Source organism: Choristoneura fumiferana, chromosome 3, assembly GCF_025370935.1.
Source record: "Choristoneura fumiferana chromosome 3, NRCan_CFum_1, whole genome shotgun sequence".
In the NCBI taxonomy this organism is placed as follows: Eukaryota; Metazoa; Arthropoda; class Insecta; order Lepidoptera; family Tortricidae; genus Choristoneura; species Choristoneura fumiferana.
In genome coordinates, this window is record NC_133474.1 from 11,861,244 (window position 1) to 11,878,945 (window position 17,702).

The window sequence follows — 17,702 nt, forward strand, 5'->3', positions numbered from 1 at the left end:
GTTAGTGAAAAAAAACTGTATATACATATACATAGATTAAAATACTTGTACTCAGTTCGGGAATCGATCCCAGTCATATTAAAAAATAAAACAGTTCAGTAGACAGCGCATACGAGTATAAAATATATAGGTAACGAGTTAATTTGGTCCTTTTTTCAGCGTTAGTTTTTTTTCTTTAGTTGCTTTTTTCGTTATTTTTGCAGTCATTTATTTTTTTATTACTCGTCGTTCTTTTTTTGAGGCTGGGCTGAAAGCAATATTACTGGCAGGTAATATATTCAGGAGAAAGGTTAAGTAATTTTGCCCATTTGACGCTCCGAGCGGAAACTATTTTGTGATTCACAGAGACGCTATGTTCCACCAGTACAATCATCTGTTAAAACATTTAAGCTGTTTAAACATTAACCACTTGCGTTCGGGGTAAAATATTGAAATGCTTACAAGGAACAGCATGCCTTGTTGATTATTGATTTATTGGCAGATCGGGGAACTGAGATACCCGGGCTCGCACATTATTCACTAAAAACATCACACCACCATGGTGCCGGGATTCCCGGGAAGGAAATGGGAATATATTATGTATCACTACACATTTTATGGAGCTCATAGAGTTATGAATTCCTTGGTTATGGAAGGATATACATATTTATTGGTTAATAAATATATTGTTATCACAGCCGAAGTAATGTAATAAGTGTTTCTGAATAATTTTGTGTGCATCACATTTAACCGTTAGTGTTAACTGACGGTTAAATGTGATGCCGTCTCTATTTGTTTTGTTCGAATAGACGGAGACGGCATCACATTTAACCGTCAGTTAACACTAATCAATGGATGGTGAAACAGCCCCTTAATGTTTATAAGTAAGTAAGTACTTACATATGTACTTACTTATATTATGTCGAAGGTGTAGGTACACTCATTGGGTACAATTGACTTTAAGAAATAAAGTAGGTATATATCTTGATTAGGATGTATTTTTAAAAGAAAACCCATAATTACAAATCTGTTTTCTGCAGACTCTTCACGTAAAGATACGACTTCCCATCAGGGGCTTGGTAGCCCAGGAGATTGGCCGCAGCAACGCAGTCCGCTTCCGTCACCGGCATCTCCTGCAGTCGTGCCAACGCGTACGCCGTCAGTCGTTCACAAGACATCATGCCTATAATCCTCCCCACTTGCTTCATTCGCACATCTGCAAAACTTATCCAGGGTTTCGGGTGCGGACGAGCTAAAACACAACCACATATTTATTACGAAGCCTTATCTCACCTGCCCAGGAAGAAGGCCCGTGTTACATTAATTATTTTCCATGTCTCTGCCACACGGCTAATTCAGGTGAACTTATTATTTGACTAACGAGTAAACCTGTTACAGTCGTTAGCGAGACGTCGTAAAGGAAAAAGTGTACAAAAATGTGGTCTATTTATTATCATTATGTGCCAAGTCGGGCGGGAAAAGTTAAGAGCGGAAATGGCGCACGGGTGGGCAAGTTTTGTGGGTATTTGTACCTTTGTCGCGCTGTTCTTTCATGATGAGGGCACGGTAGGCGCCTGGCGTGTCCTGATGAAGCAGAAGGATCCTCAGCCCCGCGCGTGGCTCCATCAACAGGGACGCTCGGTGCCACTCCACTCCCAAGTATGGGTCGATGGCGTTTATCACTGCTCTAAGTTTCCTCAATCGCTTAAATCAGATTTATGAATTCTATTATAACGCTGCAACAGAAATGCGTCTGTACATTGAAGATTTAAAAACGTGTAAAGTTTATTTAGTAAGTATTATATGTAGGTATAGTCACCAGCATCAATTCTGACACAACCAAGCGCGCATAAATATCTGATGCGACTCTATATCTAGAGCCGGTAGAACTTGTCAGATATTTTTACACGCTCCGCTCCGGCAGATGTTAATATGGTGATTATACAAGGAATAAACATTACTATTTCCTAATTTGATGTAAACTTCTGAGCAAAAACATGATCAAAAATATCTGAACACGCTTCTACGCCGTTAACAATAGAGTTGTACATATTTTTAATCAAATGTTCGCTCACAAGTTTAAGAACTTGACTATACTTTGGAATAAGAATAATATGTTGGCCACAAATTTACTGTTAAGATTCTGACATGTAACATTTCTGTTATTTTATCCCAATAGATTATTTTAACCTTAATATTATTATATAATGCTATATCATATCAATTATTTTCACGTTCTGTTTGCCCGGAAGTCATAGGTGCTAAATAGTGCAACGCAGACGAAGTCGCATGTAAAGTTTGTGGCCCCATATAAATTATCACCGGCTCAAACTGACCAAAACAAACGTCCGCGTAGGTACAAATGGCCGCACGAAATAATGTAGAACACATTCCGATTTACAGACTCCATTACTATTTCAGTGAAGTTCGTATGTGCAAAAAAGAGCTATGGAGTTTATTTTTTGTTTTAACGACCTCCTTTTAAAAAAGTACTAAAATGTACAGTTTAACTAAATTTACAATTAAAATATCTACCGTTCCTTTGTTCTAAATGGCTTACTTATTTTAGGATCTTCACGAGTGGGTTTAATATTGCTTTTTTTAGGGTATCTAAAAAAAGCAATACTAAAGCATGTACCTGTTTCTTTTGTCGATTGAATCCATATAGTGTTAGATATTTCCGAAAACTTTTTTTTGCGAAGACTATTTTGCGATTTAGTTTTTTAGTAACTCAATATTGACCGGTTTTACGAGCTTTTATTTAATTTACAACATTCGTATGCATTTAGTTTGTTGTGATTTCAAAATTTATAAACCATTCCTATCGACCACTTTCGGTATGCGATTAAGCTGAAATTAGGCAAATTGATACAATAATCTGAAAGTGAAGTTCATGTGGTCCGACCAGATAAATATATGTAGGTAATTATTAATTTTTAACCGACTTCAAACAAGGAGGAAATTCTATATTCCGATGTTTATATTTTTTATGTATGTTCACTGATTACTCAGTAAATTGTGGACCGATTTTCAAAATATTTTTTTAATCGAAAGAGTACTCTTCTGAGGTGGTCCCATTGTCACCAAGTTAAGATATGATGATGTGATCCTAGGGAACTCGAGGGCAAACCTCAAATTTTATAGGCAAACCTATGGCGATTTTGGCATTAGCATTAAGATAAGCATTTACATTTAGAAAGTATCATTTGATAAACTGGACCTGATTAAGAAGACCATAGATGGCCTATGGAATTCTTCAAAGATAAGTAATGCTCGCGCGTCTATAAATGTTTATGATTAAATACCTAGATAAGCGAATCTAAATCTAACTTTTTTGTACCATTTTGTCGGCATGAATGCTACATACCTATATCCGTGCAAAATAACAGCTTTCTAGCACTGATAGTCTCTGAGCAAAGCCGCAGACGGACAGATAGACATGGTGAAACTATAAGGGTTCCGTTTTTGCCATTTTGCAATTTTATGTTAGTAAATTATTGGTAGCCGTTCAAAAACGTGATAATTTAACGCCTACTAAAAATACACGGCAATGAATTACAGCAGCAGCTTCCAAAAATACAGCGACGGTCCCCGCTAATAAACGTGTAATATCAAAACATCAAGTTTACAGGAAAAACAAAAAACGGAAAAACTGTAATAACTTAATCTGATGGATTAAGTTTGAAACAATCTATGAAGAAAGTCAAACTGTTTGTTTAGTTTATATTCCTGCTAGTTACAGATGCAAAAATAAATACACAATAACACTTGGGAACTGTGGAGAGCATAGGCTATTAAACAAGCAAATTGATTCGCGTGCATATTTCATGAGACAATATAAAAACATGCAATAAAATAAATGACACGAATAAACGTGTAAAGTAGTTTTGTTTACACAAATTCCAAGATACCCGTACCGATGATATGCGATCTATGTGTAACATAGGTATATGTATTATTTTATTCATGCGAATTAAATAATAATAGTTTATCGCCTATTGCAAGGCCGGCAACGCACCAGCAGTCCTAATAATGCTGTAGGTGTCCATGGGCGGCGGTGATCCCTTACCATCAGGTGATCTGCCTGCTCGTTTGCCAGCTTTCCGATAAAAAATGAATTTTATACTTTTTTTCTTAGAAAAAATATTGCCTTAAAATACCTTACTTATTATTATATTTACTTAAATAAAACATTTTTTTTAATAGCCTATATAGTGTCCCACTGCTGGGCAAAGGCCTCCCCCCTTTCTCCTTCCACTCGTCTCTGGCTTCGGCAAAATGTTGCCAGTCCAAATAAAACATTAAATGAAAAAAATCAAAAAACCCAACTGCCAAAACTAAAAAGAAGAAACAGCGAGGACCAAAGAAATGGACATACATACCCACATACATACATACATTCATACATACATACATAGGTACATACTCTCGAAAAACATAACCCTCCTTCGGGCAGTCGGGTAAATAATACAGATGGTCCGTTATAGCTAAAAGAACGTAATTAAACAATAAAAAAACAAAAGCCATTACATTTTTGTTATGTGTCATTGTCACTGCCTAGAAAACTAGAAATATCTGTAAGAAAAACTAGTGGCTACTCGTATAAAAATGAATGGACACAAACAAGCGAAATACTTAAGATGGATGGATGTTGTTATGGTGAATTATTTTGAAATAGTTATTTGTGCAACAAGAAAGCAAAGTTGTTTTTTGTTGCAAGTGTTGACTTTTAATCCCGAGGAAGCGAAGGATTCTATAATTGTATCACGAGCGTTTGCGAGTGATTCTAGGTTAGAATCCTGAGAGCAGCAAGCGATTCAAACACACGAGATGCAAAAAAACTTTGGTCTCGTGTGACACGTACAATTTTTCACCTCAGCAGCGAGAACATAATTTAAATGTGACATAAGAATAAAACCACATAAACCTACCTGTTTACAAAACAAACACAATATTTTAAATAAAATTCGATTATTAAAAAACAAATATAATAATCACTTATCACATTTGACACCCTTACTCAAAAGTTAGGTATATGAACAGTTGCTATTACATCTTTGAAAAATCACCAGAAAGTTATGAATGCCAAATATTGTTGAAAAGCGGGGGTGACACTAGTTACCGGACGTACAATACCGACATGATATTTTGTTACACGCCCATAGAAACTTTTGTAAGTTTGACACCAGTTTGTATGGGCGTGTACAGTACACGAAGTATCGAGTCGGTATTTCCATGTCGGTAATATCCGTGTCGGTAAATAGTGTCACCCGAAAAGCGGTAAATAGAGAGGTTTTAAATTCAGAACGAAAAAGTGTCCAGTAGGTAGGTACAATACAAATCTCATACTCATAACATGCATTGTAATTTGAACTTAGAACTTCTTGTAAAATATGTCAAACTTATTTTTTAATACTGCAAAAAGCCTCATCTTTGGGTCATTAAAAAGGCTGAACAATAAACGTTTAATTTATTACAAATGTTATTAAACCTTTAAATATGTTTTTTTTTAAGATTTTCATTACATAAACATAAATAGATTCAAAGTCAAATGTTATAAATAAGTGTCAGCGTCGGGATGAATGTTTTGAGGGACGATCGGACGTTGTTAGTGTTGTGTGTCGGTGTGATGGGATGACAAATAAACATGACCAAGTGCGGGTAGTTCGAAGGACTCGCGCTGCTAGGCAGCCTTGACACCTCACACTTCAGTCTACTCGTGACCACGGCCACTGTAATGTTGCCGAAACGTCGAGGTAAATATTACTCGTGTGTGTTAGCGTGATAAGTCCTGTGCGTATTTTGACTATGAGTGAAAATCACGAAAGTAAGACATTATATAAATAGATTTGTTACAAATTCATTCATTCGACAAATATTTATTTCAACTGTAGAGGCAGTAGGTATACGTATATAATGTAGAGAACCGGCTTTCGTGCAACGAGATTGAATACTTTATTAAAAGAGCGGGAAAATTTACATTTTGAAAATATTTCGTTGTCATGTAATTTATTAGGTATCGATATATTTTCAATACCATAAATTTAATTTAAGATTTAAGTCAACGCATTTGATCCTATCTCTCGCTTTTTTCGTGTTGAAGTGAAGTTCAAATATTTGGAATTCAGTTAGTAGACCCAACACTGTATCCAGCATTTAAAAAAATAAATTAAAAAGTTACTTTGTCTCCCGGAGTGGCGATTTTGCTCACTGATTTCTCATAGCAAAACCTGCCTGTTTGAGATGCTGAGGTGAAAAATATTTTTTAAATAAACTACACATCTTGGAAACTGGAACAACACTAATCAATGGACGATTTTTATGCAAAGTAAAGCACAATCTTAAAAATCTCCGGGATGTTGAAAATGGAAAGCCGTCGAAACTTCTTATCCTCATAAGTGCCGTAGCATTCATGTACTATGTCAATTCTAACAAGGTAAATTTCGACTTCCTATTTCGATGTACATAGTTTTTAATATCTTTTGTAGCACTGAAGTACTTACGGTATTGCACAACACCCATGTACCTATGCATGCATATACTTATATTCTCTTCCCTGTTAAAGAACGAATTGATATCTGTATTTGCCACAGACAAAATATGAATTCTGCGAAGCGTCTTATCTTTACAACAGCGTTTTAAGGTGTAATGCCTACATTTGATGCAATTTAGATAATATATAGTGGAGAGCACAGGATACTTAACAGAGCGGAGGACCCAAGTTTACAAATACAATATCTTTGAACGTTGTTGTATAACTCCCTTGTATTTATTATAGATATGTATAATTATCAATTTACTTAACTTAGGTGACAATTTATTGAATCAGGCGTTACTTTGTGGAGGTCCATATCAATGGACTAAAAGAATTTCCTTGCTCACCCGCGACCTAACGATAGCTAGAATAGATAGATATGGATAGATTCGTATGAAGTGTTACATTATTGTGGCAAGGGGTTTGTCTCGATGTTTTAGAATGCATGGAGATAATTAGATACAACAGTATGGGGTCTATTATTAATGAGCAGGTAAATTTAGTTTCATCTCCCTTGCTACGGCTTGGATCTAATTTCAGCAATGGTAGTTAATTAAATAAAAATAAAGGTAGTTTTGAAGGACGGTTAATAATTATTAATAATTTGTGGGTAGTTTTGTTTTGTTTGATAAAATATATGTGGGTAATTGGGGAGTTTTAGTGACAAATTAAAACGGTGGTTGTGGTTTGTTAGTCTAACAACTGGTAGCATGGTGTACGGTTGTGTTACTCTGAAGATGAGCTCTGTTTGAGTTCGAAAAGCGTCAGTGTGGTGTGGTGGTGATGATAGATGGGTTTGTGTGATTTGTGTGTGTTCTTATAGTGTGGAGGTGGAGGAACTGCATATTTTGCATAAGCTTAGCTATCGTAAGGGCGCGGGTGAGCAAGGAAATTATTTTAGTTCATTTAGGTGACAATTGCATTTCCACTAAATAGTAAATGGTATGATATAGCGCACGAAAGGGTAAGTGTACTCGTAAAGACAAACAAGAAAACAAGAAAGTTGTTGTTGGCAACACTTCAAGCTGTCAAACGAAGATACAGAAACTTATTATTAGTCGTATAATTTGCAACTTTTAAATAGATTTAAATGCTCGTAATTAAACTAAGTAGGTAAGCATAAGTATAATTATAATTACTACATAATGTTGATGGCATTGTTTACCTAATTTTTTTTTGTTTACCTTATATTAGCATAGTCCAGACACACGTGTTGTCATAGATTTCAAGAATAAAATTCATTATAACCCTGCGGCACCCCAAAAACGAGATTATAAATAGGTAATACATTAGTTAATATTCCATACAAATATTTATAATATAACGAATTTAAAATCCATTAACAGGTATAGTCGTCTCTGAGTGCAGTACGTCAGAACCGATGCTGGTTTGATTACATAGCACTCAATCGATTGCTCAAGTATGCAAACGAAATAAGAAGGGGGATGACACAGTTACGCTCCCCTTGCATTGCAAGTGTGGCGTTCGAAGAAATTTAATTCAAGATGAGCTTATAGAACCAATCATTACCTCACCTTCGCCGATAATAAGGAGAACACGATCGGCGTCATTTCGGTGTTATCAGCCCAGAAATAAAATATTCCCCACATTGAATCGACGACTTCATGGGGGTGGAAATGAGCGTCGCGTTCGAACTCCTCGCAAGAGGTAATGTTCTCGTAGCCCCCTGTGGGTTCTTCGGCTGGGAACTGCGCCACCGCGCTGCACAAAACAATTTCAAATATCCAGATCCACGTAAACATTCTTGTGCCATTCGGCCGGCAATTTCACTCCCTTGTTTACCTACACGACTTTATATAGCCCGGTGCAGCACAGATTCGATATGCGCGCAGATAATCCAAGGATTAACTTACTCGTGTATTTAGGTATGAGGCATGACTAATGGCTCCGTGTTATACGGCTACCGATGCATGTATGGCGAATTGTCACTTTAATGCCAGAGTTTAGCAAATCAATTTACGGACATCTGAATTCAACTCCAGATAATTCATGCTAGCAACGTTTATTTTTTTGTAGTTTGTTCACTGATAGTTTAAAAAAACTGGGATTCTTAACATGTTACAAATTCGGCCCTCTAGTTATTTTTACTGATAAAAATGTATAGATCAGAAAACAATACGCGAACGCCTGACCGACACACTTCATAACGAAATGGCAATCGCGTCCCCTCGCTTGCCTGGGCCGCCCGTTTGATAAGGGCTACGTCTGGTACTACGAAACTTATCTAGTAACAAGCGACGCCCGTCCAGCAGTTTGCGATAAATACGCGTCAGTTGCTATTCCGCAACGGTATCATTATTACCTATACTTATTAACTCTCAGCGAATACACTTTAGGTAATAGATGATCGAACTATTGTAGTTATCTTTTTTTTTATACTCCATCTTCTTTATTTATTCTTTGGTCATACTTTTTGCTTTATATTATCTTATTTCGTTTATAAACTCATTGTAGTACTAAATCAAAACAAAGTATTGCACACGGTAAACATCCGAACATAAAGTTAAATTAGGTAAACAAAACAGACAGGCTGAGTGCAGCAAAACCCACTGCCGGTATAGTAAATAATAGATGGAATAGGTAATAAAACGTTTCTAAATAGCTACAATTTATTCAACGTAAATACTGAGAAGAATCAAAATTTACTTAATTAAGACTTTCTTGAAATAAAATACAGAATTCACAAAGCCGGCCACTGGAGTGCATAATAATTTATTAATATTTTTATTTGGGCTGGTCTGCCCCGATGTTGTAAGCACACTTAGGGCATTTTGCCTGAGAGCCATTTTTGCAAGTTTTAATTCAATTTTGCTCTGTAAACAGAAGTTACGGTATCAATAAATTTTCATTAATATCGTGCACACGTTTCGTATCTTGTTTCACCTGCAGGTGTGTAGATAGAGCTCCAAATAAGAAAGGAAGATTTTGCCCCTCCGACATAATATTTATCACCGGTGCGACTGAATCGGTATTGGTGCAATTCGCACTAGAGGATTCCTTCTCAGCTGTGAGTCATAAACCACGTCGCCTAGCTTCGCTCCAACTAGACTTTGAAATTCGAATCTCTTGCTTTTTCTTGAAAGTAATAAAGTGAAAATCTTAAGATTGTAATTTGGCGTAACGACAACATAAATAAAAAGGCAAGCGATTAAAAATCATTTGAGATTCAACTTTTTTTATTTTACTTTATTCGACTGGATGGAAAACGAGCAAGTGGGTCACCTGATGGAAACATACCAATAGTATACTCGTACTTAGTAGAAGATGTATGGCCCTGGTACATACGTGTAACAGCATACGGCGCCTGCAGCATGCGCAGCGCCTTGGGATTACATAACCACCAGTCATCATATTAAATAATGTATGTATAAGCACTATTCAATATGTTTGCTAAAGCTGGCCTCTTGCTCGATTTTCACAATAGCATTTTCAGAATAGATTTTTGCAGCATTTTCTCAATATTCAATTCCATTGTTTAAGCAACGAAATTGGATTGGCGGAAGGAATGCTTATACTCATATAAAGTGAATCCAGCATTGCGGTAAAGCATTTCAGGACATCGCATCGCTCAGAAGTTTTTAAGGTATTATATATTGCAATTTAGGTTTCAGGTTGACTAAATTTACCTATATTTTGAGGTTTATAAGTAAGTCGGTACATGAATATACCATTACGTGAGTACACGATGCAGCAGAGGGGTTAACTCTACATTTTTACTTAAATTATTTACTTATATGCATAGAATCATGCAGACACTACGTTTAACACGCATAGGTACTTATCTAAAACGTTATCACAGAATAATTTAGTTTGATCTGATAAAAGCGTCTGGCGGATTCATATTATGTCTCGCTGCCTTAATGTCTGTCGAGAGTGTCTAGTCTAGACTCTACTGCGCTATAGACGTAACAACTTGATTTTAATTCTATTCCACACTATGGATTAATCGTGTTAAACTGTTTCCATCAAACAGTTTTCGTTCGAACCAAATTCATATTGTATCAGTGGCTTCAGATAACTAACCAGGCGGCGGATAGACGTAATTGACTTGCATGAGGCAGCTATTGTGATTTCAGTTGATTCTAGTCCCGCTTCTGCATCGCCTTAGTATTTTGGTTCTTTTGTAGTTTTTTGTTATGAATATTAAAAAAAAAACATAAATAAGACTTCGTTTACATTTGAAGAACCTCCGTGAGTAACACACGCTTAAAGAGAGATTTATTTCCAGGTAGGGTAGAAGTACCGTTTTGGCCACCTTAGCACCGTTTTTGGACAGTTGACATTTGAAGTAATATTATAGTTATTAAAACAATAGGTATGTTTAGTGAGTTTTCAAAAGTTTATACTGAAACGAACAAAGATTGTAATATTTTATAATTACTATAATTATTTCAAACGTAGGTAAGTATATTTAAACAATAAATGGCCATAAACGGTCCAGTGGCCACAAACGGTAGGTAGTTATAGTTTTTCTGCCCTATCTAGTTGTTATGCTTGGACATGACATCTAGTTGGTGGATGTTTCCAGTTGAATTAACGCATCTGAATAAGCTACTCATAATGCCGATGTACCCAATAAGTTTTCTATCAATTTATAAACAAGTTCCTATCAAATGAATATGTCGCTAAAGTCGAACTTTCAGGTTGACAATCCAATGTCCACGTCTAATGGCATTATTGTTTTGTGACATGCAAAAGATTATCAACTTTAGGGTGGTAAACCACATATTTGGCTGATGGTCCACATATTTGGAGTTGTGGAGGTCAAAAGGAGACACCTTTGCCCAGCAGTGGGACACCATAACAGGCTAATAAAAAATGCCGATTAGTCATAGGAGGCAATGCATGTATTAAACATACATTGTAAAGGTAGGTACAGCTACACGCTAGGCGTGCTACTGCTGTTGCCGGGTGCGTTTAAGGTGCGCCGCCGGCGCTGCCTGCCTTCGTCACATGCCAATGTCTAACTATTGAACAACCTGGGGTCTCGTTATTTCTTTATAGAGTGCTGTAAATTGTATGTAAGTAGGTAAATAATACAAATGATAACTCAAATGCTTTCTCTGATTTCACTGTAATAGCAAAGTGAAACATTCTATAATGGAAAATAAAGTAAAATTGGGTCAAATTTCTTTTTCTATAGTTTGCATGAGAGCATCGAATACGTGCCAAGTATTATTATTACGGTGTTAGCGCACACATGATTTTTAAACGAGTCGCGTTTTACACCCGTTAAGAAAAGGCAATGACCCCTTTATCGGCTGACAACGAATCGACGCTGGTTATATATAAATTGTTATAATATCTACGCTAACGACTACTACTGGCAGTTCTGCTCATGGGCGGGCACCATCTTAATAATATGTACGTCATAAATAGAAAATTATACTCGTTTTGTTTTATAATTTGCTAAGTCAGTAATAAAGAGAATTATCTACTTGCTGCTGCCAGCATGCTACCGGGATTTTATGGTTCATAAACTGATTAAAATTTCAAACGCGATGTCTAGAGAGAGTCAGATGTCTTTTAATTTTGAGAATGAAAAGATTAAACTAGAATAATAGCACCAATCGCTTGGACGCTATACATATTTCAAACCAACTACTCCTAATAGAAATAGAAGTATCTATCCACCTAGCACGTACTCGTAGTGGAATCTTATCTTTTGACTGAGCGAGCGCGAAATGTCTCCATTTCAGTTTGGATAAAAATGCTTTCGTATGTCTGTCCAGCGGATGTGCTGCCCACCTCTAAAAGTCGTATTTCTCAACCGATTCTCGTGAAGTTTTGTGAGCCGTTCGCTACTTATATGGATTTGTTTTATCGATTCAGTTATTGGAATTTTTTCAAGATGGCGAATCAAAATTTCAGCCATTTTGAAAAACTCGCAAGGTCTTGTAACTCAGAAAGACATCATTCTAGTCTTGGAACGACCGTGTGTTACCCTAACCTAACCTAACACAACAACAACACACAAAATACAACATCACAACAACAACAATTTGAATATTAGTCCATAATTAAACCAGACACGACACGACACGACACGGCACGACAGAATCTATCATAACATAACCTATTTTACCTACCTGATAATTTAGTAATTTATTTATTGAATCAGACGTTACTTTACGGAGGTCCATATCAGGGAAATATGAAAGGTTATTTTGCTCACCCGCGATCTTGAAATAGCTACGTTTATGGAACAAATGTGTGTTCATGCAGCTCTTCAAGCGCCACACTTTAAGAACACACAAATCACACAAACCCAACTACCACCACAACACTACACTGACGCGTTTCGAACTCAACCAGAGTTCATCCTTAGAGCCACACAACGTAACATCTGATATACATGGTGAACCGTTATTTATAGTTCATTTACTTAATAAATAAATATTACAGGTACTCGCCACGTGCCGGCTTGGGATAAGTATATTATGATGGTTAACATATATATGTACATGCAAAAGATTATAATCTGATAAGATAAGTCTGGGCTTCTTGATAAGACAGTAATAAAATCCATATCAACAGACTAATAAATAAGGTTGACACTGGTTTTTTAACATTCTGGAGCTCCACGTTAATGAATAGTAGAAAATCCAGTAAAAAAACTCCTTAGATAATTTTGCAAGAATGAATACGTGTGAGAAACAAGAAACCGAAAAACAACAATTGAAACAATGATAATAGTTAAACGAAAAAATATGGCTCCTTGTCCAGTTTTTTTTTTACATTTACCTATCAATATTTTTTTTTGCTGTCTAGGCAAAAAAAAACTAAAAATACTTGTAAGTCATGAGAGGATAATAAATCTAATATGTAACGTATAGGTATGTTCTGATATATTGTAGTTACATGTTCACGTATCCAGAGAGTCATGGTCGCAGTTTGACGTCTACTGTAGTTACATCTCTATAGTCCACTCAGGATAACATTGAAGAACGAAGGAAGATCCCTTGAAACATCCATGGAAGAGATCCCTTTAAGGGAGAAGTTCGCCTTTGTACATCTTATTATCCTGTGTTCTGTTATTTTCATGTGTTTTTATGTACATTAAGGAGTTTAACAATACAATACATTACATTGGACTCTAGAAGGTCACAGAAGAAGGGATTCTAAACATTTTTTGTGAAGTCGTAATAACGATGATGATGATGATGATGACGAATACAAAAAGTAATAAGATGAAGTCATAATTTTTTTTCCAAAATAACGCAATATTAATACGTAATTTGCTACGTAATATTAATTCGATCTATATTTATACATAATTTAATAACTATGTTTCGAGGACTCATCCGCTCTCATTCTCTGTTTAAAAATATTCTACTCGTAGTTACTGCTATGAAGCGCAAACTTTTTTCCATTCCAAATTTCATCCAATTTGGTGCAGTGCTTTAGTTGTGAAAAGTTAACTAGTAATCGTATTTGATTAAAGGTCATGACATTTTGATCCAAACTGGCGATTAAAAACTATAAATAATGCACAGAATATTTCTTGAGTGAACAATATTTTATAAACGTCCAGTTTCTTGCATAATGTTCTTTACCTCTGTCTCTTTAGGTATTTTATAGGAAGACCTTTCCGTTTTTAACAATTGTTTTTAAATTATGATATGAAAAAAAAAGCAAAGTTAATTTCACTAATATTAATTATAATTGTGAAAGTTTGTAAGTCTGTACCTATGTTTATTTGTAACGCTTCTCGTTAAGACCGCTGAACCGATTTGGGTAATTCGGTATACAGTTATTAAAAGTCCCAGGGAAGGAAATAGCATAGTTTTTATCCGGGAAAATTGCATAGTTTCCGCGAAATAGCAATAAACGAATTAGACGTGAACGGAGTCACGGGCAACAGTTAGTTAATGAATAATTGAAACTACTATTGACGTCTTCGATATTTTTATTAGAATTTAGTTTAGACCGCATACTAAAAAAAAGCAATTTATTAAATGACTTCCTAAAGTGTCCACTATAAAGCCTATTTTCCTTGTGTCCATTCCTATATCGAACAGACTAGTATCAATAGATTTTTTTCTACACCTACTTGGCATAAGGTTAACGAACTATCTGGAAAAAAGAAAGATACTATCTGTAAGAAACGAAAGACAGAAATTTTCATAAGACCACGATGATGTGTGAAAATTCCGTGGTGGCTTTGCGGCTGAACTTGTGAATGAATTAATTAGTCGATATGGTTAGTGAACTGACTCTACTGGACAAAGTCCCATTTTGAATATTTTCTTGATTTTATTTCTTACGTGCGTGCTTAGTAGCCAATAGTAGCCATTGCAATTTTGAATTGAAATTCTGGAATTTCGTAAAAAAATCCGTACTTAGTAATTTCTAAAAATTACATCGTGAATTTCATTTACGTTGCATAAAAGAACTCTCATGTCTCTATTCCTAGCAGTGGTAATTGTCGCTGAGGTTATCTACATTAGATAAAGCTTATATAGCCATGAAGTTTTATTAAATTTTCTAAATTTCGGCGCAACTCTTTATTTTTTTTTACCGAAAAAATCTTCTACAGAGTATTGAAAAACTTAAAAAAAAAGAATGAAACCGGTAAATTCATACCTACTCAAGTTTGTTTTACATATGGAAGATATGAATAAACAGATTTAATAAATCCATACTAATATTATAAATGCGAAAGTGTGTGTTTGTATGTTTGTCCGTCTTTCACGTCGAAACGGAGCGACGAATCGCCGTGATTTTGGGCATGGAGATAGTTTATTAGCCAGAGAGTGACATACGCTACTTTTTATCTCGGAAAAATGCACAGTTCCCGAGGGAACAGCACGCGATAGTCGAATTCTACGCGGGCGAAGCCGCGGGAAAAAGCTAGTATACTCATAATAATTTGCTAGTAATCGGGCTAGCGCACTTTGTAGTAAAATTATTACTATGTCGACCGAAGCGACGAGACTCAAAAATTTGCAGTCTCACGCTGACTGCTTGTAAAAGATATCTGACAATTTACATCCAAATTCGTAGTAAAAGGGGAAACCACATACTGTCGTGGATTAACATGTAGCCATTTCATCTTAGAAAAATAGCCGGGGCCCAAATGATACCTAACACTAAACGTATTACTTATACCTACGCGGACGACACCGCTGGCAAAAAAATATTTGCTTTTGATTAGCGCGCAATTATGATTTTATTCAACTGTATTTCGGAAAACCGCTACGATTTCATTTATTATCGCTTAAACTGTCAGTGGTGTTTGGTGAACCGCCAGTGCGTTGCTCTGTGCTGATAAGTCTTTTAATACCTATATACCTATCTCGTCTCGAGCTATGTACCGCGAGCCATCGCCACGCACGGCGCCCAGTGTTTAATCGAAACGGAATTTGGGGACAAGAATTAACCAACATTTTATTTATTATCATTGAAATCATCATTGCTGAAAAATAAAGTCTTTGCAAGATTCGCGCAGTGCGCGGTGCTACGGCATTTGAAACCACAAATACTCGTATCAGGCGAGCTTGATCAATAGTAGATTCATCTTGCAAGTTCAAAACGCCACTAAGTACTATTCTTATTTTCATATTTTCATGCGTAAGACAGCTGTTACGGTCTGGTGCCTTAAGGGCTAAAACTGGGCCTTAAGGGTCTGCGAGCCTACTACATACAAAACACGTGTTAACTCGTACGTATCTTTAATCAGACTGCCAAATAGAACATACAAAATTATTCAAAATTGGTAAAAAAAGTATAAAAACATAAATTCACTTAAAAAGGTTGTGCCTTCGGCACATTTGTCCCCCTTTTAGTTAGCCGGGATCCGAACTAACTTTTTAAGGGGGCGACGAACCCCGCCTGCTGTGGTTGCCACGTCCGCCACTCTGACTATGCCGTCTCTGCCAGGGAACAACGCCGTCACTCGTCCTCTGGGCCATGATCCTCGAGGCAAATTGCCATCGGCAATGAGGACCAGATCTCCTACTGCTATGTTCGGAGCTTCTCCGTTGCTTGATCTCGGTACTAGAGTAGGTAGATATTCACGGACCCAGCGTCGCCAAAAGTGATCCGTCAACCGCATTGCTCTGCGCCAGCTGCTCCTGCTCAGCAGATCTGCTTCCGTCATCGTCGCAGGAATCGGTCGACCAGATGACGCGCCAAGCAGGAAGTGGGCAGGGGTGAGAGCCTCTTCGCTGGTGGAATCGGAAGACACGTGCGTGAGCGGCCGCGCATTCACCAGCGCCTCAGCCTCAGCTAGCAGGGTGCGCAGTACCTCGTCTGACGGTGCGCGCTCGGTGAGGGTAACTCGAAGAGCAGTCCTGACATTGCGCAGGGCCATAATCGCTGCGTCAGCAGACAGACTGTGAACAACTTCCAGGTGTATGGCGCGAACGACTAGACAAGTGAACAGAGCGACGTATCTCTTCTCTCGCCTGCGGCCAACTGCGACTTGAATTGGGCCGAAATAATCAAGTCCGACGAAGGTAAACGGACGTCGGTGATGGGCCAGTCGGGCTTCAGGTAAATTTCCGATTGGCGGCTGGAATGTGACAGTACGACGTATGCGACATAGTTGACATTTAAAGGCAACGGATCGGACAGTTTCTCGTAGGCTGAGTAAGTGAAATTGCTGTCGAAGTTCGTTAACGACAGTCTCTGTGTTGGCGTGGGCGGCGCGACGGTGATGGTGCTCCACAAGAAGGCGAACAGAAGGGTGTCTACCGTCGAGGACGACAGGGTGTTTAATATCCTCGGATACTCCAGAAGCTGCAGCGATGCGACTGGACAGTCGGAGTAAACCATCATCACCCATTACGGGGGCTCTTTTGGCTAGACGACTGGTACGTGGCAGGTGTTGGCCAGTTTGACTACGTAGGCGCGCTACTTCATCCGAAAACGAGTCCAGCTGAGACTGTCGGAGAACGTGTGCCTCTGCCAGGCGAATGTCGCCTGCCGTCAACACGTCAGACTCTACCAGGGGTGGTGCCTGCGAGGAGGCGTTCATGGGCTGAAACATAAAGGTGCACAAACCCCCCTCACATCGTACTAAGTTAGCTACGTCTAAACCCCTTTGACGGAGACTACGCTTACGAAGTAATGTTAAATAGCGATGTGCTACAGCGGTGGCACGCACCAACCTAAGCCAAGAGCTAAAACGTCGTGGGTTGGCTGAAATTGGTGCTGCAATGTT

General features: G+C 37.5%; 1 protein-coding gene across 1 annotated transcript; it reads right to left on the bottom strand.

Annotated features, from left to right (window-relative positions):
* Nucleotides 1-959: 959 nt before the first annotated feature.
* LOC141426100 (uncharacterized) lies at nucleotides 960-16,850 on the bottom strand. Its single transcript, XM_074084964.1, has 5 exons — nucleotides 16,365-16,850; nucleotides 8,322-8,413; nucleotides 8,050-8,236; nucleotides 1,512-1,683; nucleotides 960-1,231 (listed from the first exon to the last, which is right to left on the bottom strand). Exons 1-5 carry the CDS (start codon nucleotides 16,848-16,850, stop codon nucleotides 999-1,001), a joined length of 1,170 nt encoding a protein of 389 aa, XP_073941065.1. The 3' UTR covers nucleotides 960-998.
* Nucleotides 16,851-17,702: the final 852 nt, after the last annotated feature.